At 50.3% G+C, this 23228-nt stretch overlaps 1 protein-coding gene across 1 annotated transcript in view; it reads right to left on the reverse strand.

Moving 5' to 3' along the window:
- Positions 1-853: 853 nt before the first annotated feature.
- The window catches only part of LOC115548863 (zinc finger FYVE domain-containing protein 9-like), a 32667-nt gene continuing 10292 nt past the window's right edge, over positions 854-23228 (reverse strand). Inside the window, 16 exon segments of the mRNA XM_030363743.1 lie at positions 854-4340; positions 5011-5190; positions 6518-6623; positions 8088-8250; positions 8451-8531; positions 9014-9164; positions 10679-10783; positions 11195-11277; positions 13002-13226; positions 15259-15414; positions 16289-16411; positions 17393-17516; positions 19100-19269; positions 19769-19990; positions 21235-21334; positions 22723-23227. Of these exon segments, the coding sequence (XP_030219603.1) occupies positions 4179-4340; positions 5011-5190; positions 6518-6623; positions 8088-8250; positions 8451-8531; positions 9014-9164; positions 10679-10783; positions 11195-11277; positions 13002-13226; positions 15259-15414; positions 16289-16411; positions 17393-17516; positions 19100-19269; positions 19769-19990; positions 21235-21334; positions 22723-23227 (2656 nt within the window). The 3' untranslated portion in view covers positions 854-4178.

The following is a 23228-nucleotide window of genomic DNA, read 5'->3' on the forward strand; positions in this document are numbered from 1 at the left end:
GTAGGCTACTATAAAAAGGTGTCATGTGATTTGTTCAAAGTAATTAAAATGGCACAATCATTTTTAAGGCACGGACACCATTAATGTCTTCTGTTGAGCCAAGTTGTGTCTGTGTCCACTGGACCTGACCTTCACCCGGTACGTATGGGTTCAGTTATCGCTGCGCTCTTGTCCGTGGTTGTGTGCTCTGCTCTCGTATTGAAAGGTTTAAATATTGTAGCACTTAACTGCACATCCGAATCACAAGGGGGCGCTAATGTTCACGGATCTTAGATGAGTTTTAAATGTTGTGGTCGTTCAAAAATCCTCTTCATAACCGATCTTACATCAGCGCATTCGAGCTCAGATAGGAAACGCAAGCGTGTCTTGCTTTGCAGATGGCTGGATGGATGTTGGAGCTAGGCTCGCAAATTCTTAAAGGGGTTTCGTAAAAGAGTTGGCATTCTGACAAATTCCTTAACACCGGTCCATAACAGACCGACTTTGAGCCAAATCAGATTCATTTAAACCTATACCTCCGCGCTGTCACGCTGTTATCACCAACCGTGTCGCTATTTTCACACCGTTTTCCAATGACTTTTTGTTGACATCTCAACGTTATGCTTTATTTAAAAGGTTTTGGTCTTTATCTTCCTTTGCTCAGTCTTTGGTGATTTGGTGACTTACATTCTTACGAAAGATATCGGATGTAGTCGAAATTGCATTTGTAAACAGATTGAAATTTAACTTTTACAATGAAGGGTTTTCTATTTTTGCACACTTAAATCATAGAAGAAAATAGGCTTATTTTGAGAAACAGTGTCTAACGACGCTGTTTAAGAGGTTTGGACGAAAATATTACAAAAACATCTTCTCAATTTTGTATAAGTCTTTATTATACATATACTACATGTTTCTTTTACTAAAGAATGCGATTGAAGATGTTTGTAGTGTAATGAGATCAACATGTTTAGTTTTTTTTGGCTTGTCGTACAGTTCTTCTTGACTGATGTCAAAGATGAATAAAATAAAGACGATTTTAACAACACCCAGTAATTGGAGGGATTGCCTGGATTGGTTGTCTTTTGATTTTACATTTGATCCACAATGTACAAATATTATCAAGATGCAAGGTTGAATAGCTCTTCACCATGGCCAGCTCTTTTGTTAATGCATGCATGCAGCTTTCTCAATCCGGATACGACCTCCAACTGGATTGTATAAAAGGCTACTCATGACTAAATAAAACCACACCTTTTAAAAAGGTGCTGGGATATTGCACAAATCAGATAAACGCTAAAATAAGGTAACAAAGTTTCCAAAAAAATAAATAAAAAAATACAGGGTTGGGAAGGATTGAAAAATAGATTAAGTCCACACTATTCCCGGTCCAGATTCTGCCAATGTAAAAAACAAACCAAGTCGCACTCCTTGTGGCCGGCTGCTGTAAGCTCATCACAGTGGAGGAGACACAGTGACTGATCCCGACTGCAGCCCGGCCAGGTGGGGGGGTTAGAGGACACACGACCAGTGAACCATCGCTCTTGACCTTTGACCCCTTGTACAATAATCCTTTCACCTCATTGGTAGCCGTCCGTGTTCCGTCGCGTTCTGCTACGGTCCAGGTCACCGATTGGGCGGAGATGATAGGAGGAGACTAGGGTGGCGCGACAGGGTGCGCACGTCAAGGCGTTGGCTCTTCTGCAGTTCTTCACGTGATTGTCTTGGATGCTGCGGATAGCAGGTGGACTTTCTTTTCGTAGAGACAACATGACGATTACTATATAGTAAAATGCTTCACAATACCTTTCCCTGTGGATTGCTGTTGGGCGACGTTGTGTCCTCTGTAGATTCCCTTGTGTGATGGTGGACATGAGAGGAGATGCAGTTCACACGATGACACACAGACTTCAGCCAGGGTTTGCCCACAAAACAAAGGGTTTACAGATAATGTTTTACTGCAAAAGGACAAATACATTCTTGTTTTCTATCAGGTCCATGGTATTGAAGGAGAAGATAGGCCAGACCTCTGCCCGTGTAGAATTGAGGGTTATTGGGGTGGTTGATTTTGGACGTCCCACATGCAGACTTAAAACACTGAAGCCTTAAAGCGTTTCCCAGATCTACAGGGTTCCTATTGCTTTGGGGGGTTGGGTTTTAAATGGCCAAATGTTGTCAAAGTCTGACTACATGTGTATATGCGGGCCAAGCTGATGTTGAGCGACCAGGCGAGATGGTGTCATCCCTCACCCCCGTGCACCCCCAGGAACTCAGCGCCCGGGATGTGGAGTTATCGGGGGGGGGCATTTTAAACCCGTCAAAGCGGTAACCTAATGTTTAGCACTCCCCCCCCCCCCCCCCCCCCCTTCTACAGGATGAAGGCCCAGGCTGCCCGCATCCCTCGGTCTGAAGTCTTTATCTCTCCTGTAAAATGGCTTAGAATCCAGTGCACTGCTTTTGCATTTTACACACACACACACACACACACACACACACACACACACACACACACACACACACACACACACACACACACACACACACACACACACACACACACGTATAGATATTTATATATATTTATAATAATCCTTACGCTTTTGACAGTTATTTTCTTTGTATGATTAGGAAGTGTTGAAACAAAGAACATCTGTTTGACTGAAATGTCGACAAACAAAACGAGGCGGCGAGAGTCCATTCCAACTGCACTCCTGCCGTTGATGCTAGCAGGGAGTTATGCCCCCCCCCCCACACACTTCAAGCCCCCCCCAAGCCCCTCCCACATAAATTCCCGTCCTCAACTCCCAGCTTGCACAAGTTCGGTCCTTCTGCGAGAAGCTGCATGCATGGGACGAGGTCACAGCATGGAAACACACAGGCTCACCGCTTTGAGTGGCCTTCAGCTTGATGTGGACAACCCAGGCTCAGAAAGTGGGACCACGTGACTGGCGTTCAGAACCATTCCCTCACCGTCCTGCTTAGCGTCACACAGTCAAGTTGACAAAGCATGGAGACCTTTTTGTTGTTGCTGACGTGAGCAGGCCGGTCGTACAGGACCCCGGAGAAGGCCTTTACAGTCTGAAGACGACCCCTCCCAGCACAGGCCGGGCCTCCAGTGTCCCGGACCGCTTTAACCCTCCTAACTCTGGTTCATCAGAGGAGGTTCCGCCCCCTGAGGCTACAGAATATGTACACGCAGAATCCAAACAACGCGGGGGGGGCGCGTCGCGGACGTCCGGGGAAAACAAAGCCTGTGTCGGAGGAGTGAAGCCCGGGTTAGTCTGTAGGTTCCCGTTGTTCTGATAGAGCGGCTCGCTGCAGGCACTGAGCACCGCGGTGCAGGAGAAGACACGCCACCGGCACGCACGCACACGCACACACACACGCACAGGCACTTGTTCTGGTCCCTCTCGTGTGCTCTTGCAGCGGTGGTTTATCATCATCTCTGATCCTCCTGATATTCACGGACGGACGATGACCAGAGGGCTGGACAGTGGCTCCGCTGCCGCGCCCCCCCCCCCCCCCCCCCCCTCTGGTGATCCAGAGGGTCTGCTGTTGCTACCAGGGAGGGGGTCTTCACAGATGGGCTCCCACAGTGGAACTTAAAACGTTATGGGAGGGGAGGGGAGGGGGGGGAATAGGGAGTGCAAACCTGAGTCAGAAAGTCTCTGTGACTGCTTGTAGCGTTTTATCCTGTTCACAACGCAGGTGGATGGTGGTCGGCCCCGTGTTGCTACAATAAGTTAAAAAATATACATATATTTATATATATATATATATATGACAATAATATATCAGATGACGGGCAGAGAAGCTCTCCCGTGACCTGTGCGGTCGCCGTGGCTTAGCTGAACCGCCTCCAAGGCAAATCGACTTAAGCGGGTTCAAACTGAAACAAGCGCTTTCCAATGGGTCCGGTCCTCCTCGCCAACCAGTCCCAACCGGATCCCAAAAACACATGAGGCCGAGCCCGCTCCGGTCTGAGGGTCCGTACAGTCAGAATGCACGAGGAGCGATGGCGTTGGCATGACGACCCCCTCTAGTCAGTGCCGGCTCCGTGACCCTTTCCAACGAGGGGGGGCAAACCAAGGCGTTTAAAAGGAGGCGTTGGGGACCCCCACACGTTGTCCAGGGGGTCCCGGTTGCGTCTAAAAGAGACAGCTGGGAACAAACAAAGAGGCCCCGGGGACGGCCGTTGCCTAGGAGATGATCTCCAGGATGTAGAAGACGAGCTCCATGACGACGGGGCCCTCGCTGAGCTGGCAGGCGCCGCTGTGGATGACGGGGATGAGGGTGCTGTCCAGGTGGCTCAGGTACTGGGGCAGCAGGGGCTGGCCGTTACTGCCCGCCAGGTAGCCCACCTGGGGGGAGGGGGGGAGGGGGAGAGAGAGAGAGAGAGAGAGAGAGAGAGAGAGAGAGAGAGAGAGAGAGAGAGAGACACACAGAGAGAGAGAGAGAGAGAGAGAGAGAGAGAGAGAAGAGCTTTTACACGGCTCGACGCTAAGGGTTTTTCCACTTGCCCGGTCGGGCCAGTGGGTCTGAATTCTACTTGCCCGAAGTCAATTTGACTGACCCCCTTTTTATTAGTGGTTATCAGATAACAACAAAGCCTAAATCAAAGTAAATCAAATAATTCACAAAGCATTATCCAACGTGGGCAAGGGGAGGGGCCAACATAACTCAATCGATGATGATCGGAAAAAACGATTTATTATATTTTTCATTTTAGTTGCTCCTTATTGTTGAGCCCTGTTTTACTAGAATGTAATCCGCAAGAAAAGCCATATGTGTTCGTCAGTAAATTCATATTTACCGGTACTTAGTCATTTGTGGGGCAATGGAGAGTAAGTCACTTTCACAGAATAACCTTGAAAGATGAATTCCACCTGCATTCCCAACATGGATAACTCGACACTTATGGAAAGATACATTCTATAACTTACATTCAATGTAACTTGAATTTTAGTGCATGGTTCGATACAACTCCCACGCCCCCACGGGCGTCCCCCCCCCCCCCCACCCCCCACCCACCTGGTCCGTGTCCAGGGTGACCCTCAGGCCCAGCTTGGCCATGCCGTCCTCCTTCAGCAGCTTGAGGTGGGGTCCCAGCGCCGTGCAGAAGGCCCGCGCCACGTTCTCCGTCAGCCGGCTGTGGTCGGCGGGGTCGCCCAGACCCCCCCCCGGGTGGTCCTCGCTCCGCAGGAAGAACACCTGCAGGGGGGGCCGAGGCACGGCACGCAGACACAGCTCACTACCCGGGGACCCCGTGAGCAGGCGGCAGGTCGCCCAGGAGGTGGAGCCAGTGGGCCGGTCACCGCTAGGGTCGCCGCCGTGCGGACATCTTCACACCGAGTAATACGCTCGTGTCAACGCCGGTATTACCGGTATAAACGGTATTGACTTTGAAACTAGGTCAACCGCCATCTTCTCCGTCAACTCTCCTCTCACACTCGGTGACAGCGGCTGGCAGCGCGCCAAGGATAATATAATTGTACATATCATAATATCACGGCCAAAAGCTCTGTGCGCCTCCAGATGGCCGTAGCGCGGGGAGCTCACGTAGGGATTGGGCTTCGCGGGGTTTGTTTACCGGCGTTGCTATGGTTACCGGTCTTGTAAGGAAGCGCGTCAATTCCCGGCGCGCCAATTCTCTTGCGCACAGAACAGAACTGTAGCCTATTCTACATATTTTAATTTTCTTAATTATGATTATATTATTCATTTTTACTGAATTTGTTTTTAATTACCGAAAAAAAAAGAAAAAAAAGTAATCGGTGTTGGCCTCAACACCGGTAACACCGGTAATACCGTATACCGCAGCAACCCTAGTAACCGCTAAAGGTTGCTAGTTGGATCCCGGCTCCTCCTAGCCGCCCTCACCCTGACCGCTCCTGACCAGCTGGCGGTCGCCCTGCGTGGCTGACTCCGCCGTCGAGGTGGCAATGTGTGCATGAATGGGTGAATGTTGGGCAGTATTGTAAAGCGCTTTTGGTGGCCACTGGTTACAGAAAAAGCACTATTACCATTGACCATGAGCAAGGGAGGGTAGGGGCGGGGTCTAGGTCGTGGTAATCCGATTGTACAGTGGCACTATTTTTTTGTGGGGTTTTACGTCGTTGTTATTGAACGGTCGGTAGACTTACGTTCAACGTTGAATTCATTATTAATATTATTGGCCATTTTTTTTTCAGTTTCAGCAACTGTATTTTAATAGAATATAGTGTTTTTTATTTCATCTTTTTCAGCCGTATAATTTTTTTAGAGAAGATTGTGGCAGACAAAATAGAATAGAGAAACAGTTCACTTTCATGATTATAATAATAATAGTTAGAACAAGACAAAAATGCCCCCCCTAAAAAAGTAGGCCAGGGAAAGTCGGGAGTTCTGTGAGAATGTAGTGGGGGGTATAAAACTAATTTAAAAGTGTTTAAGTTAGGTGTTTTTAGCGTTGGAGACCAACAGCCTGAATCCTAACAGCCTAAACACAGGTCCCAGGGCCGGAAAGAGGATCAGTAGGGGGAGGGGGGGGGGGGCGTACCTCGGTCCAGCGGATGACCTTGCCGTTGGACTTGACCTCAGAGCCGTGGAAGACCTTGACGCTGGTGATGGACTCCATGGACCTCCCGTCGATGGGGCTGATCACCCTGTGGGGAGATCAGGAGGTTTAGACGTACAACACATGGGCTCACCCTCAAGGGGGCGCTGTACTCACTAGGGTTTAAAGATGACATATTATAGTGACTGTGATTAGCCGTTACAAGTATTGAAAATCGTACTCTGGAATCTGGATGGATCAGTCTACCAGCCTACCCAGTGGACTGTAGAAGACGTTGCTCATCTATCTGTCATTCATCTAGGTGGACACGCCCGCTCACTTGTGAAGAAATCGTCCTGTAACGGCTAATCACGCTCGCACCTGGTGGTATAATATGTCACCTTTAAAGGGTCGGTGAGTTCACACACTGCGTGCTCAAAGTGTGAAGATTACCTTTATTGTTTTAGTTTTTTACTGCCAGCGAGTGCTAAAGTGGCATACCGATGTCATAGCTGGGGCGTGACGCGCATTCAGCGATGAGATAAAAAGGGCAAGAACCTGTGAAGTCTCCCTGACACAAAGCAGCACGGGGCTGTCAAACCAGCTGTCAAGATGCCATTCTGCATGAGGCTGTCAATCAAAACGCTTCCAGCAGTGCTGGTTTGTCACGTGGTGCGTTCCCCTTGTGGCGCGTTTATGGCAGATTAATTACTGTGGCGTGCTTGCATGTCACGGAGTTACTCACATTTGCCTAGCTGTAGAATAAACAACATGAATGTAGTCGTTGATTTGCTTCACATATCCCCCACACTTTAATAAAGACACTGGGGTAGGTTGTGGGTTCCAACCCCAGCCCTATAATGAGGACAAATATGATCTTCCCTGAACTATTGTATACAATAGTATTCAATATTCCAAAAGCTGATGAAGGTGTTTGATTGGTGGCCGTTTGGTCACGTGACTGTGGTTCAACGGGGCAGATCTCTGTGTGCTTTTCCTTGGCCACCCCACTTGTCATTATTATTATGAAGTGTTTCCACATAAAAACTTCTGTCTGGAGGAGCCCAGAAGAAGCAACGAGCACACAGCAGTAATGGGGCTGAAGGAATGGCCTTATCAAACTCCGAATCTCTAGGGCCTCAAGCAAAGCAGATCGCCCGATTCGCCCCTGAAGTGACGTTAGAAGCCGGCACGCTCTGATCCGACGATAGAAGAGCACATACGGATCTGCGTATTATACGTGTTTGTACTCGTGCCAAAGCACAGAACCCTTTCAATGCGAAGCTGTACATGACTCGCTGGTTTTACTCACAATATTGTAATCATTTCGCGAGATCCAGGAGGAACAACACTGCAAAATGCATCCACCGCCCGTCCCTCCCCAACCATGACCCCCCCAGCCCCCCCCCCCCCCCCCCCCCTCCAACTGTGAACCCCCCCAATCGTGACCCCCTCATCCCTGACCCACCCCCAAACGGTAACTCCTCTCAACCCGGACTCCCCCGACCCTGAACCCCCCCCCCCCCCCCCAACCCTAGCCGGACCACCCCCAACCGTGACCCACCCGACCCACCCCTTGTTGAAGTTGTGGTCGTCCTCGGTCCACTGGATGTGGACGTGCTCCTGGCTCTCCTCCTGGCCCGCCTTGCCGCACGCCACCGTGTAGTCCTTCATGTCCCTCAGCGCCTGCCGTAGCGAGTCCATGGTCTCCGCAGTGATCTGGACCATCACGCCGTCTGGGGGGGCGGTGGAGGAGAAGGAGGTCAGGCATCAGTTTCCTCACACTAATCGAACCTTATTGCAGTGACACGAGCGGTCAAACGATCAGCCGTGTGGAGCCAGCGGCCCTTGGGACAGACAGACGGCCATACGGCCAGACGGCCATACGGCCAGACAGACAGACAGACAGACAGACAGACCCGTCAGCACTTCTCACCTTCCACGATGCTGGTCTTGGCCAGGTAGCCCGACGACGCTTTCAGAGCCCCGCTGAACACAAAGAAGCAGGCGCCAGTGACTGAGGGGGGGGGAGAGAGCACACATGAATGTTAATCACACGCTGCTTATTGGCCGGCTCAACAGCGCCCCCCTGTGGAGCGTCCCGGGGTGAAGAGTGAGTGAGGGGGATAAGTTACAAAGGCACAGCATCGAGGAAGAGGAGGAGGAGGTCAGGGTGGAGGAGGTGAGGCTGGAGGAAGAGAGAGAGTGGAGAAAGAAGAGGAGGAGGAGGAGGAGGAGGAGGAGGATGAGGGAGTGGAGAAAGAGGAAGAGGAGAGAATGGAGAAAGGGGAGGAGAGAGCTGAGAAAGAGGAGGAGGAGGAGGAGAGTGGAAAAGGAGGAGGAGGAGAAAGAAGAGGAGGAGGAGGAGTAGGAGGAGGAAGAAAGGAGGAGGTGAGGGAGGAGGAGAGTGAGGATGAAGAGGAGGAGGAAGAGGAGGAGGTGAGGGAGGAGGAGAGTGAGGATGAAGAGGAGGAGGAGGAGGAGGAGGAGGAGGCCGACCTTTGCGCGGCTGGTGGTGGATGCTGATGGCCTGCGTCTGGTAGTTGCCGTCGTCGTTCTGGACGCACACCAGATGGGAGTCTGCGCGGTCGTTGAAGCACGCCGCCATGGCCAGCACGTGCTCGTTGGATTTGTTCATGGCCTTCATCAGCTGGCAAGGACAGAAGGAGACGAGGGGAGGATGAACTCACCCGTCCCCCTAGGGTATGGGGGGGGGGGGGGGGGGGGGGTGGTGAAGGCATGACATGACTTGTTCCGAGGGAGGCTCGCTCACCGGCTAAGCCTAATTGCCCCCAGAGTTAATGTGCTCCGCAGCAAAATGCCTTTATGGACAGAGTGTGGAGAGAGAGAGACATAGCCACTCCTCGCATGAATATGGGAACGAAAGACGCGTTTCCCACTGAGCTCCAACCGAACCGCACACGCTATGTTAAGTCCTTTGATGCACGTGTAAACACTGGTAGGCTGCAACTTCTATTTATTACATTCTACTTTTTTTTCCGTCTTATATTCTTACTCTTAGTGTGTTGTTTTTTTCACACCCACACCCACACAGCTCTAGACCAACTGTGTGCCTCTACCCAAGACTTTCACTGCTCTGAAATGAGTTTTTAGCGGGCGTTTGATATGTTAACCTAAGGGCTCAGCGATTAAAGGTTTCCCCTCTGGGGGTCATGAACGGAGGGCTGCGTGCCGCTCTTCAGACGGGGGTCAAGCGTCCCCACCCTTCCAGTCACTGTGTCAGGGTTATGGGATCTGTCACTGCGTCGCCCGCCAAAAGATGGAAGCCATCGGTCGATGGGTGGCTCCCTTCAGATGGGCGTCATTTAATTAGGAGCGTTTCGGTTTTCCTATTAGCATCACAAATGAAACTTGTCCTTCACACCAGCCATGTCTCAGTTTACACACGTTGCAATATGCCATTTTTTTTCTCGAGTACGCTACAAATTATGAGTTTTAATATGAGCCATGTCGAGGAGGATATTCTGTCCCAATGGATGGACTATAACGTTTTGTGAATCTAAATTGCTCTAACAGATGGCCTGTAACGAATTAGTGCTGGTGGTATTAGTGGTAGTTTTAGTGGTGGTGGTAGAAGCATAAAAAGGGTTAGCAGCTGCTACTGAACCTCCAGGGCGATAGTCAAATATAAAGAGCTAGGTCAGTGGAGTAGTGTTATAACATCCTATACACACACACACACTTAAGACTGTCGCGTGTGTCCCATCCTTGACCAAAAAAAACATATTCTAAGGTTACTGAACATATGCCAGTAGGGTACGGCTGGGCGGTTAATCGAAATTTTGATCGCGATTTCGATTTCGATTTTCCGCGTCAAACGACGACAAAAGTAATATAATCAAGTTTTCCGTCCTTTTTCCTCAAATGTTTTATAGAAAGTGCCGAACAGCTGGATACAATTCTATACATTATTTTAGATTTCAACATTTTAGTTATTACCATTTTGTGTATTTTTTTTAAGGCGAAATTTCAATGTTCTCAGAAACAAAAGGTTTTTTTGGGAGAGGCATGCTGAATAAATAACCAAAATAATCGTGAGTATGTTTTTTTTTTCCATAATCGAGCAGCCCTACAGTAGGGTTGTGAGGTCGAGGGTCATCGTGATACACAGCGGGAGGGGAGAGCGACAGAGAGGGTACCTACCTCGTTATAGCGGTTGCTTGGGATTTTGATGCAGGTCTTCTTCACCTCCATGTCCACCACCAGCCCCTTCACCACAGGCAGAGTGTACTGGTAGTTACGGAAGTCCTAGGACAGAGACGGAGAGAAAGGACTCAGGAGACGTGCTGGAGACTGCTTTCTCCAGAGGTCCAAATTTAATATTTCCATTGAATCTGCAGTGTTCCAGCATTCGAGTAACTGCATTTTTACTTTATTATGCGTTTCATATTTTTCTGTATTTGCTTATGTTATTGCATGCTTTAGATTCTGCGTTGATATTATTTCTATCTTGAGCAGAGCGATTCTGACAGGAATAATTTTCCATCGGGATTAACAAAGCACTCGACTGAATTAACTTCACGATCATAAAGAGGACTGATGGTAGATACAAAAAAATGACCTAAATTCAAAAGGCGTCTACTCAACGCATTAAACGTTATCTTGCGCCTTGGGTCATGGAAGATACCGACTAGAGGGGTCTGTAAGCCAAGAACTTACTGCTAAAAGATTCATGATGGTGTGGCCGGTCTCTCCAAACAAGGGTTTCCTGTATCGCACGCTGAACAGCGGGCACGGATAGACTGGAAGGAAAGAAACAATAACGTCAGGGCAATTAGGCCGCAAGCATGGCTGTCCTGTTGCCGACGTTGTTGTTTTGTGTCATTTAGCGTCTGCTAAATGACACAAAAGGCCTTGAGGCAGGCTACGGCCGTTTGGGATGGAACACAGTTCAGCAGGGAGTTGAACACCCTACTGCAAGCATGATCCTTCCCCAACTGGAAACGAATGTTGGTTGATTTGTGTGTTTTTCTTTTTTATTTGTGCGTTTATTTTTTTCAAATTTAATGATTAAATGGAACTTCCCTCAATGCTTGTCTCCTTTTTATTTAACCATGTATTCTCACTTTTTCCGTTCATCATTTATATGTGCCACTAAATGAAACAGGGACTTCAACACCCACACACCCCCCCCCCCCCCAACACACACACACACACACACACACACACACACACACACACACACACACACACACACACACACACACACACACACACACACACACACACACACACACACAAATACCAAAAGGCTTTTCTCTACTTCAGAGGACAGCTTCTAATCCATGAGCAGGGAAAGATGTCAGCGTTGCACCAGCAACCAAAGCTTCTTAGATTAGCCTATTTGGAAGCCTTATCTCAGCAGACAGCCGGGAAATTACATCTTACTCCACCAGTTCATTCATTACACTATAAATAGGCTATACTGGCGTCCACCTCACAGGATCGACTCATACACACTTGACACTGGAGCGCCCGGGCCTTCAAAGATATTGAAACAGGTGAATGTGTGTTAAGGTTCACATTCTGCAGCCCACACAGATCTAAGTGGCTTTTGTTAATGTATTCCGTCACGTGAATACGGGTGGCTAGGAATGGGGCTAAGTCCAGGCCAGCAGCGTCTCGCTTACAGGGGGATTTGGTTGGAGCAAAATGAAAAAAGAAAAAAATCCCTTTTCAGACTTAAAGCCTAATGAGTAGAGCGTGGTGAATGGTTCATACAAGAGTGTGCTGTTCACACTGTTCACACACACACACACACACACACACACACACACACACACACACACACACACACACACACACACACACACACACACACACACACACACACACCAGGAGGGTTCTTCAGGCTGACAATCGACTTAGAGGGCTGAGATTTCTAAATGACCTCATGTGTTAATATTTTACTGTGTTATGGCTGAGAATAATGGAGGTGAAATCCTAGCCTCTCCCTCACATCCATTAGTAATGGGTCGGATTTGGGTTTTTTCGCTGTCCACGGGATAGGCTGCAAGTGCAATGATGGATTTTTGTTGGACTTTTCTCTACAGTGGTGGGATTTGGCAGGCAGGATTTACAAGCTGGGAGCGATCTACCACCTTTATCCTCTCATATAGAGGAGGTCTACCACCTATATCCTCTCATATATAGGTTAACCCGCTATATCCTCTCATATTGGGCAGGTATTCCACCTATATCCTCTCATATAGGGCAGGTATTCCACCTATATCCTCATATAGAGGAGGTTTTCCATCTATATCCTCTCATAAAGAGGAGGTTTTCCTTCTATATGCTCTCATAAAGAGCAGGTATACCATCTATATCATCTCATATTGAGGTCTACCACCTATATCCTCTCATATAGAGGAGGTCTACCACCTATATCCTCTCATATAGAGGAGGTCTACCATGACAATGCTAATAATACACCCAACAGCCCCACCTCCCCCCCACCCCCGCTCACATCGGTACTCCGCCCCCAGCCGCAGCAGGAGTCGGATGGGGAACACCTTGGCCCAGGGCGTCTCCCACTTCTGGATGAGAATGCCGAAGAGGTAGGGCGGGTTGGGCAGCAGCAGCTCCTGCAGGGACTGGAAGGAGGGGCTGACGTACAGGAAGCCGCCGTGCTCTCTGCTGCCCAGGAAGCTCTGGGTGAAGAACGAGTGACTCAGGTGGGCCAGGACGTTACCTGGGGAGAGAGAGAGGGGGGGGGGGGGGGATTGATTTGTATGAGTGAGACTTTCTTGTTTAGGAGTTTTGAATGGGAACCATTAAAATTGTTTTTCCGGTTTAAAGCTGCACTATGTGTTTGAACATCCGCTGCCTCGTGTGGCCTGATTTGTAGCTACGGTTATAGCTGTACCAATTTTCAGATGACAGTGTCTGAGTATTTTTCACATGGTCTGGGGGTGAGCAAAGGTTGCCCAGAATAACACTTTTTAGGGAAGATCTCCTTGATTGACTGACACTTTCTAGCTCAGTAATTACAGTAAAAAAGTTTCATAGTTCAGTTTAAACTTGTTTCATATGAGTTCACGACACACAAAACAGCCGTCCACCTTATACAACGGTTGGTAAGTCGTTTAGTTTGTTGTGTGCATGTTTTGGTTGGCAGGAGAAATGCAACATACATCCAAAAGAAGTCCTAAATAAATGTCAAACAAAAATGAACCAGCAGGATTGGGAAGAGGATACAAGAAAGGGGACTCAAACAACAAAGACTGCCTCTTTAGATCATTACGATATCGAGGAAGAGGCAGCCAGGAAACTAAAACCAAAGATGAAGTGAAAAGTGGAGAGATAGTGGTGAAATAAACTGTGCGGCTAGCGCTAAGCATGGAGTGAATGCAACAAGGCTCTTAAATTCCCAGGATTAGTCTTGTCTGCGAGGACTTGATACAAACCAAAAGAGGAGCTCTTTAACCACAGTGAATGACTGGCTCACTGCCCCCGCCGGCTGGGGGCCGCGACCCACTTCATGTTACCTTCCCTAGCGTCATGTTACCAATTATCTGTGGGAGAGATCATAGCTCCCCGGTGAAGCCCCCTGACAGTGGATGCAGAAGCTATCGGTTAGCACACAGCCGCACGACAGCGGCCAACAAGGGCTTCAGCTGGAGACGACAACCGAGGGAAGAAATGGTTCCTTGCACAGCAGTGAGTTTGTGTTCGAGTGGGAAGCGGATTAATAAAAAGACCACCCCTTGGGGGGGGGGGGGGGGTGGAAGACGCCGTTGAGCTGTCTTCTGCCCCCTCAGACTGAGGCTCTAACATCCAGTGACTTTGACAGCTTGTGCTGTCAAAGTCACTGGATGTTAGCACCTCGGTGTCCTAAGAAGCGTTGTGCGCCCGAAGTCTGGCAGGGGTACGGGGGGGCAAGCGGCAGCCATGACCGTCTGTCGGGGAGGCTTGTGCGGAGGAGTGTAGTTCCTGTACTGGCCCGTAGGGGGGGGGGGGAGGGGTGCATGTAGCTCCTCTAACGGCCTCTAGTTCATCTTATGGCCTGCAGTTCCTCTAACGGCCTGCAGTTCCAGTAGCGGCCTGTAGTTCCATTAGCGGCCTGTTGTTCCTCTAAGGGCCTGTAGTTCCTCTAACGGCCTGTAGTTCCTCTAAGGGCCTGTAGTTCCTCTAACGACCTGTAGTTCCTCTAACGGCCTGTAGTTCCTCTAAGGGCCTGTAGTTCCTCTAAGGGCCTGTAGTTCCTCTAACGGCCTGTAGTTCCTCTAAGGGCCTGTAGTTCCTCTAACGGCCTGTAGTTCCTCTAAGGGCCTGTAGTTCCTCTAACGGCCTGTAGTTCCTCTAACGGCCTGTAGTTCCTCTAAGGGCCTGTAGTTCCTCTAACGACCTGTAGTTCCTCTAACGGCCTGTAGTTCCTCTAACGGCCTGTAGTTCCTCTAAGGGCCTGTAGTTCCACTGTAGTTCCAACATGCGGTATCACCGTCTCCCATATAAGGACGGATTACCTACTGAAGTATGAGGAGGGGAACACGTAGGGACCTCTTGATGGGGTACTGCGAGGATTTTATATGCCATATATATATTTAAATATTTTCTTTAAATATTAAATTAATGGATAAATAAATAAATAGATACATCTTGAGTCAGCCTGATAACGCAAGATATCAGGCTGCTATCTCCCCCCCCCCCCCCCCCTCTCATACTAAAGGGGGTTCTAGGACCTCCAGAAGGCCGCCATGCTCCGGGGGTTTAGGGGTACCCACCAGTCAGGGCCTCCTGGTACAGGAGCACGAAGTGGGTGAAGATGTCCCGGGGGATGGTCTTCTCGTCGGGCAGACACTGCAGCAGGATCACCACCTCGGCCTGGCCCACCGCGTGCATGCCCTTGGTGGTCATGTACCAGCACTTCCTGTTCACATCTGGGCCAATGGGAGGGCAGGAAGGACGGGAGAAAGGGTAAACGGTTCATTCAAAGCCTGAATATAAGATGGGGCCATTTTCAGAATAAGACAAACGTTCATGAAGCCAGGAATTACAATTTCAATAGTTGGGCGAATGGTTATGTTCTCACCGCCAGGAAGAAACTATCTAGAGATTACAGCCGAGAGAAAGCACTGCAATACGTCTAAAAAGGCATATTTAGTAGAGCTGTCAAGCGATTAAAATATTTAATCGTGATTAATCGCATTAATGTCATAGTTAACTCACGATTAATCGCAAATTATTTTTCTTTGCTAAATATCCCTTGATTTTTTTGTCCCATAATTCTTCTCATTTTAATTCTCTTATCAACATGGTGAATTGCATCGGCTTGCCTTTAACGCTGTTAATAACGCGTTTAACTGACAGCTCTAATATTTAGTCATCGCGCTGGCTACCATTGGTTCATTGCGCTTACTATCAAAAGAAAACACTAAACATGCAACAAATCAAAGTACGAAGACAGCCACAGGATCTAAGTAGCAACGGGGCAACGACTTGACAAATCATACCCCAGACATCCTGCGACTATCATCAATGAAACAGAATGCTTACGTACAGGTATTCGGTCGGTACTTTTAAACAATGTCAATGTATAAATTAAGATGACAACTTATTTTTACTTTTTTTTACTTATGGCAAGTATGCAATGTTGTGGTCGAATTGTGATCGAAATAACTCAACTAAAGTGTTTTGGTGCGGCCCTTAACCCCAGTCCCAGTCTGCAGGCGCCCCACAGACCCTCAGTGTCCCACACGGCCCAGCGGGGGGCGCTGTAGCACTCAGCCGTCCGTCTGGACCAGCGGTACTCACAGTTGACCAGCTTGACCATGGCCAGGAGGTTAGCGTTGAGGACGAACACCAGCGGGTCCGGACCCCCCTCCTCCAGCTGCTGCAGCAGCACCATCTCCGAGGGCCGCTCCTCCACCGCGTAGTCTGGGGGGGGTGGAGTCAGGGCACCAGGTGGTGGGTGGAGGTCAGCCGGGAGGGGGAGGGGGAGGGGGAGGGGGGGAGAGTCATTAGAAGGTTCATTAGAAGAGCCCAAGAGGGAACCAAGATGGAGGTGGTGGTGATGGTGGAGGAGGTGGTAGAGATGGTGGAGTTGATAGTGATGATGATGATGGTGGAGGTGGTAGTGATGATGATGATGGTGGAGGTGGTAGTGATGATGATGATGGTGGAGGTGGTAGTGATGATGGTGGTAATGATGGTGATTATGATGATGATGGTGGAGGTGGTAGTGATGATGATGATGTGGAGGTGGTAGTGATGATGATGATGGTGGTAATGATGGTGATTATGATGATGATGGTGGAGGTGGTAGTGATGATGATGATGGTGGAGGTGGTAGTGATGATGATGATGGTGGAGGTGGTAGTGATGATGATGATGGTGGTAATGATGGTGATTATGATGATGATGGTGGAGGTGGTAGTGAGGATGAGGATGGTGATGATGATGATGATGGTGGTGGTAGTGATGATGGTAGTGATGATGGTGATTATGATGATGGTGGAGGTGGTAGTGATGATGATGATGATGATGGAGGTGGTAGTGATGATGGTAGTGATGATGGTGATTATGATGATGGTGGAGGTGGTAGTGATGATGATGGGTCAAACGGTCCCCAAAGCCGTGTGAAAACAAAAATGCAACCCCCCCCCCCTCCTTCAAAACGGAAGCGATGGCGGTGGAAGAAGAAGAAGAAGAAGAAGAAGAAGAAGAAGAAGAAGAAGAAGAAGAAGAGGGAGAAGAAGGAGAGGGAGAAGAAGGAGAAGAAGGAGAGGGAGAAGAAGGAGAAGAAGGAGGAGGAGGAAGAGGAGGAGGGGAAGAGGAGGAGGAGGGGGACGAGGAGGAGGACGAGGCAGCTGTGTGGCGAGGGATGAAGGCAAGCACCTGTGACGTGGCCTCCCGTACCTCCTTTGACTCCCGTGGAGATCAGAATGGGAGGCAGGCCGTCCTCCGGGATCAGGCTGAGGGAGCTGCCCACGGGGCTCCCCGCCGCCAGGGCCCCGCCCCCAGGCCCTGGGCCCCTGGACGCCTGAGGAGGAGGAGGAGGAGGAGGAGGAGGGGGAGGAAGAGGAGGAGGAGGAGAACACGAATCAGAGGGCTATCTACCACAGCGATGTCGGGTGACGTCACTTCTGTTGGAAGTTGAAGCGAGATCCCAAACAAACAGAGCCAGCTCGCCCCTCTCTTCCGCGTTTCGTGCATCCAGTAAAAACTATCATGAACGCAGCGCAAAACCCCACAGCACCCCCCCTTTGTCTGTGATCGGTTGGAATACTGTTTATTTTGGTTTTGAGTGGTCGGTAGTACCATTTGTTTTTGTGAGAGATCTCAGGGCCCATTGGGCGGGGCAGCTAACGGATCGTGACGAAAGATCAGATGAACGTGATCGTTTATGTTTCGCCATAGAATCGCTGACACAACCTTTAACATACACAACGTGTCACACACAAGAGAAAACAAAGGGGTTGATAAAAGCGTGCACGGCCCACACTGTGATAAAAAGGCTGACGCGTTGATTTTAAACCTGGACCGCGACTCATTTCCTCAAATGTATTCAGGCAGCCGGTCAGAACTCAAGGTCAAGCCTTTTCTTGGCGGATGCACAGAAGAACACGCAGTCAGACCGGGCACCGTCACTCCAACCACAGGTCACCGGCCACTACCCACACAGGGGGTCGTATTCTATGAGGTTTAAGACAATCTTTTTTTAACCGATACATTTAGAAGAAGATAAGATACATGCAATGCGCTTATTCCAGGGTAATAATCTCTCTCTCTCCCCCCCCCCCTTCTCTTTCTCTCTCTCTCTCTCTCTCTCTCTCTCTCTCTCTCTCTCTCTCTCTCTCTCTCTCTCTCTCTCTCTCTCTCTCTCTCTCTCTCTCTCTCTCTCTCTCTCTCTCTCTCTCTCTCTCTCTCTCTCTCTCTCTCTCTCTCTCTCTCTCTCTCTCTCTCACCCCCTCTCTCTCTCTCTCTCTCTCCCCCTCTCTCCCCATCTCTCCCTCTCTCTCTCCCTCCCTCTCTCCCCCTCTCTCTCTCTCCGACTACCGACTTCACCCAAGTCAACAGCCGTCTATTGACTATGAACTCAAAATCACAGACACACACACATGCATGCACTAATGCATGATAATATCGAAACCAAAAGTGGGCCTTTTGTAAAAAGCCCCAACCGCAATTTCAGAATCAAACACACAATTAATCCATGCACTTTTGGTTCCCAGACGGCAGTTTATAAAAAAATACACATCAAACAACCCAAACTGTGGTTCTGTCATCTGCCCCAAGGCCCACTTCTCTTCACTAGTAGCTTATCAGAAACTATGAATTTATTACATTTCCCCTGTCAAAGACTCACAGCAGTCCTTTGTCCTGCTTTAAGCCAGGATACTTCCTGGTGACCGTGTGCTTCGGTAGCACTCGCCTCGACCCAGAGAGCAGCCACACGCAAACAAAAGGCTGCATTGTAGCGGTCAGTGGACCAGCCAGAAGGGGCTGTTTTTTGTCTTCGCGTGCGGGGGGTTGGGGGGGTGAACCTGTCACGTCTGGAGCATTCACAGGACTGGAACGTGGCGCGGAGGTGGGGAGGGGGTCTGGGGGGGGGGGGGGTCTTACCTCCGAGGCGTCCGAGGGGGAACATTTGGTCGAGAACAGGGAGCCGGCCGCGGGCCGAGACGCAGGGTCTGGGACTGGGTTGGGGGGGGTCTTGGACGACTCTGTGCCGTCCCCGTTGGGTAGGAGTCCATCGGCGAACCACACCCTCCTCTGCTCCCGCGTCAGCAGCCCTGGGGGGTGGGGGGGGGGGGAGATGCTTACACACTTAAAAAAGAAACAAATCACAATTGCATTTTTATTTTATTTTTTCACACACTACAAAACTCCAAAACGGGGAGAAAACGCAAATGGGGGTGGGGGTCCAAACCTGCAACCACTGCTTCCGATCGGTACAAAAGTAGTTCCAAGAGATTCTCTTTAGAAAACAAAAAAAGAAAAACTTTGCAGGGGGACAAGCAAGCACGCCGCCACGATCTGTGACATCACTGAAGAGCGGAAAGCAGTTGGGGGGGGGGTGGTGGTGTGGGGGGTCGGGGGGGGGGGGGGGGGGGTCGGGGGGGGAGGGGGGGTGGAACCAAACAGGGCAAGCCTGGCCAGGGTACAGATCCAGCAGATTATTGGAAGAAAAAGAGCAATTACAGCTCTGCAGAGCCGAGGGTGTAGCGGCCGGGGGGCTTGGGGTTGGGGTTTGGGGGGGGGGGGGGGGGGGGGGGGGGGTTTAGGTCGTACCCTCGGAGCAGGCCGGCTTCAGGACTCCCACGGGCACCATGACGGTGGGCGGGGGGGAGCCCAGCGCCCCAGAGGCCTGGGCCTGCTGCAGGGGGGGGACGGTCGAGCAGTACTCGGCCGGGTTGTTGGGGTTGGGCTGGGCCTGGGTCCCGGCGCCACCGCCGCCGCCGCCGCCATAACCGCTAACGCCGCTAGCCGCCGCCACGCACCTCCACGCTTGGGCTGGGAGGAAAGGGGGGGGCTACATGTTACCGAGGGGTCCCAGGACCGGGCAGGCGGGCGCGGGGAGGGGGGGGGGAGGGGGGGTGTCGGCGGTCAGAGACGGGACGTCTCTACCGTGTGGTCATTTGTCCCGCTGGCTAGGAGTGAGCTGCTAATTGGAGAACTGTGAGCTTTGGTTTGTGGGCATTTCTTCTTTTTTTCATGAATCATAACAAAAACAGAAAGAGAAAAAGAAACAACTTGAAGGCAGTCTTGCCAGAGATGCTTCCATTATTGTCCAGGAAGCTCGTAACATCAGGTTGCAGAGATGCCCCGGGATATTAGCCAGGCTTTGTCCATATCGTTACCGTAGCCATCACAGTACTCCCTAAAACAAAAACAATCTAACCAAGCAAGCTGTTCAAAGCTCCAGTGACGAAGAGAGGAAGTAGGGTCAGCACTGCCTTTGAGGAACACAACTGATCTCTGTGGTTTCATCGGGAACGTCGGCAGCACAAATTTTATTATTGTCATCCTGGCTCGGTCTCGACGGTCTGCGATGCTTTTTCTCTTTTCGATCAACAACATGACAGGATGATTATTCCCAAACAATTAAGATGCTTGTTGCTTTTTTTCCTTGGCGAGGCCTTACAGAATGGGAGGGGGCTCAGATTAAAACCAGTCACTGGCTTTGAATCTGTGAGTAATGGTTTGTTTGATGTCAGGAACACACTCAGACTGTACGGAATACAATACGTGTACTGTACTCACCACTAGGGCTGGGGGATTCATCGAATTTTGATCGCGAATTCGATTTTAGCGCCAAACGATCACAAAACGAATATACGTAATCCTTATTTTTTGTTTTTTTTCATTAAAGAGCACCTATTATGCTTTTTCAACTTTTATGACCTATAAACGTTGTTGTAATGATTTATAGTCATATGTTTAACCATACTAAAGTTTCAAATAATGACGTACATGCATTTAGACGTGTTCCCTGCTGACCGTCTGGGGTGGCTGTGCAGAGTGCTAAACACTCGGGACGCCGGTCGCCATTCACTTGTTCATATTACCAGGATTTATCTACGTAGAACAATCCGAATGTTCCATGTATGGTAATGCTGTAACATGCTCTTCCGGAAGCTAACCAATCACAACGGAGTGGGGTTGGCAAAAAATAATCGTTTGAATAATCGTGATTTCAACATTGACCAGAATAATCGTGATTATGATTTTTCCCATAATCGAGCAGCCCTACTCACCACTCATGAGAGCCGAATGGCAGGTGACACAAACCCGGGCCTCCTTCATGTCCATGTACACCAGCCTGCCTTTCAGACCGCAGCAGGCCGCACAGAACACCTGACACACACACACACACACACACACACACACACACACACACAGCGTAACATTAGATAACGGAAGTATAATACAAGTATTAAACCAACACTAAGGCAGGCAGGCAGGCAGGCAGACAGACAGACAGACAGACAGACAGACAGACAGACAGACAGACAGACAGACAGACAGACAGACAGACAGACAGACAGACAGACAGACAGACAGACAGACAGACAGACAGACGTTTAGAGGTCATGACCTCGTGCATTTCTTTCCTGAGCCTTTGTTTACAGACGTGTGTGCATCCTATGTGTGTCTTGTGTCAACAAACGGGTGGCTCAGGTGTGAGGGGTGAGTGCGTGATCCAGGTCGCACGGTGTGTAATCCCATGTGTGTCTGCGTCATCCTGTCGGTATTATCACACGGGCAGCTCCGGGCTGCAGTGTGAGTAAGTGTTGGAGGGAGGCTGGAGTACAGCTCTACTCAGGTGGTATGACAGCGGTGGTGTCTATGCTGACAGCCGCCCCCTGGCAGGTCCGTGCTCAGCATTAGCTCGGGCCTCAGGTATACCAGCTAGGTCCAGACGGAAATCATTTGATGTTGTTTTAAGACGGACAAACCACAGGGACAGAACTAAACCACATATAAAAAAAGGGTATCACATTTTCTTTCTCTCCACATGATGCAGATTTTGTGCAAGGTGATGCCATTTTCCATAGTCATCACCAGGGGAGTCAGCTGTGCCAATCACAAGTGCCCATTGCTATCCAGTGTTTGGCCAGAGGGGGTGCTGTTTCAGCGGTTTGTCAATGCCCTGACGTGTTGTGTGTTTTGTCTATCGTTCGATGAGTTGAGGCTTTGAACTGTAAGAGCTATTGTGCTCGGTCCTGAAGAATGGAAAAACATGTGCGGCCTCAATTCAAGGTGAACTTGAGAAAAAAAAAGAAAAGAAAAATGCTCTATGACATAATGTAATAATGAAATGATCATAATTCCTTACAATCCCATGAGGTTCATGTTACAAGTTAATTTAATTAAGTACAGCCTTGAAAAGCACCGGAAGACTCTATTGCTATTCCCGGATCACCTTAACGCCTGACCGGACTGTTAAATTTGCCGCAGCGTGATCAAGGTCAACGTGCTGTTGTTGTTTGACAAGCACCCTGACCCGAGCGCTGATATCAGCAACCCTGTTTGAGCCATCCTGCGTTCGCATTGATTGCTTTTTGGAATCCTTGATTACGCCTGCTTTGATTGCTCAACCCCCCCCCCCCCCCCCCCCCCCCCCCCCCCCCCCTTTGTAAAAATCGGCTCGAATTAACGCGCCTGCTTAATGAATGAATGAATGAATGCTAATGTAATCCCGTTATCTGGGAGCGGGTTTAGCGCTGCTCTCCGCCACTGACCTTGCCGCAGGCTCTGCAGTGGTGCCGGCGCTTGGTGAAGGTGAACTTGACGTCGCACTTCATGCACGCGGGGGCCTGGGAGTCGGGCACCCACACGGGCGCCACCTCCCCCAGCGGGGCGGTCGGCCTCCGGGACAGCGCCCCCTGCTGGCCCGCCTGGACGTCGTTGTCGGGGCTCCGGGCGGCGGAGGGGGCGGGGGAGCCGGAGCGGTCTCCGTTGACCTCCGGCGGCGGCGGTGGCGGCGGCGTCGTCAACGACGACGCCGTCGACGCGCCCCGGTCCGACTCGGCGCTCGACGCCGTGTCGGGGGCGGGGCCCAGCACGCGCCCGGGCCCCTGGCTGTCCAGGTTCTTGTTCTTGCCGGTGGGGGAGGGGCCCAGGGTGTTGTGCACCGGGGCGTCGGCCCGCGGGATCTGGAGCTTGAGGCTGACGGGCTGCTTGGGCCGGGCGCCGCCGTACGGCACGCTGACCGGCTGCAGCCGGTTGTTGTTGAGCTTGGGCGGGG

The sequence above is a fragment of the Gadus morhua genome, chromosome 8 (genome assembly GCF_902167405.1).
Source record: "Gadus morhua chromosome 8, gadMor3.0, whole genome shotgun sequence".
Classification (NCBI taxonomy): domain Eukaryota; kingdom Metazoa; phylum Chordata; class Actinopteri; order Gadiformes; family Gadidae; genus Gadus; species Gadus morhua.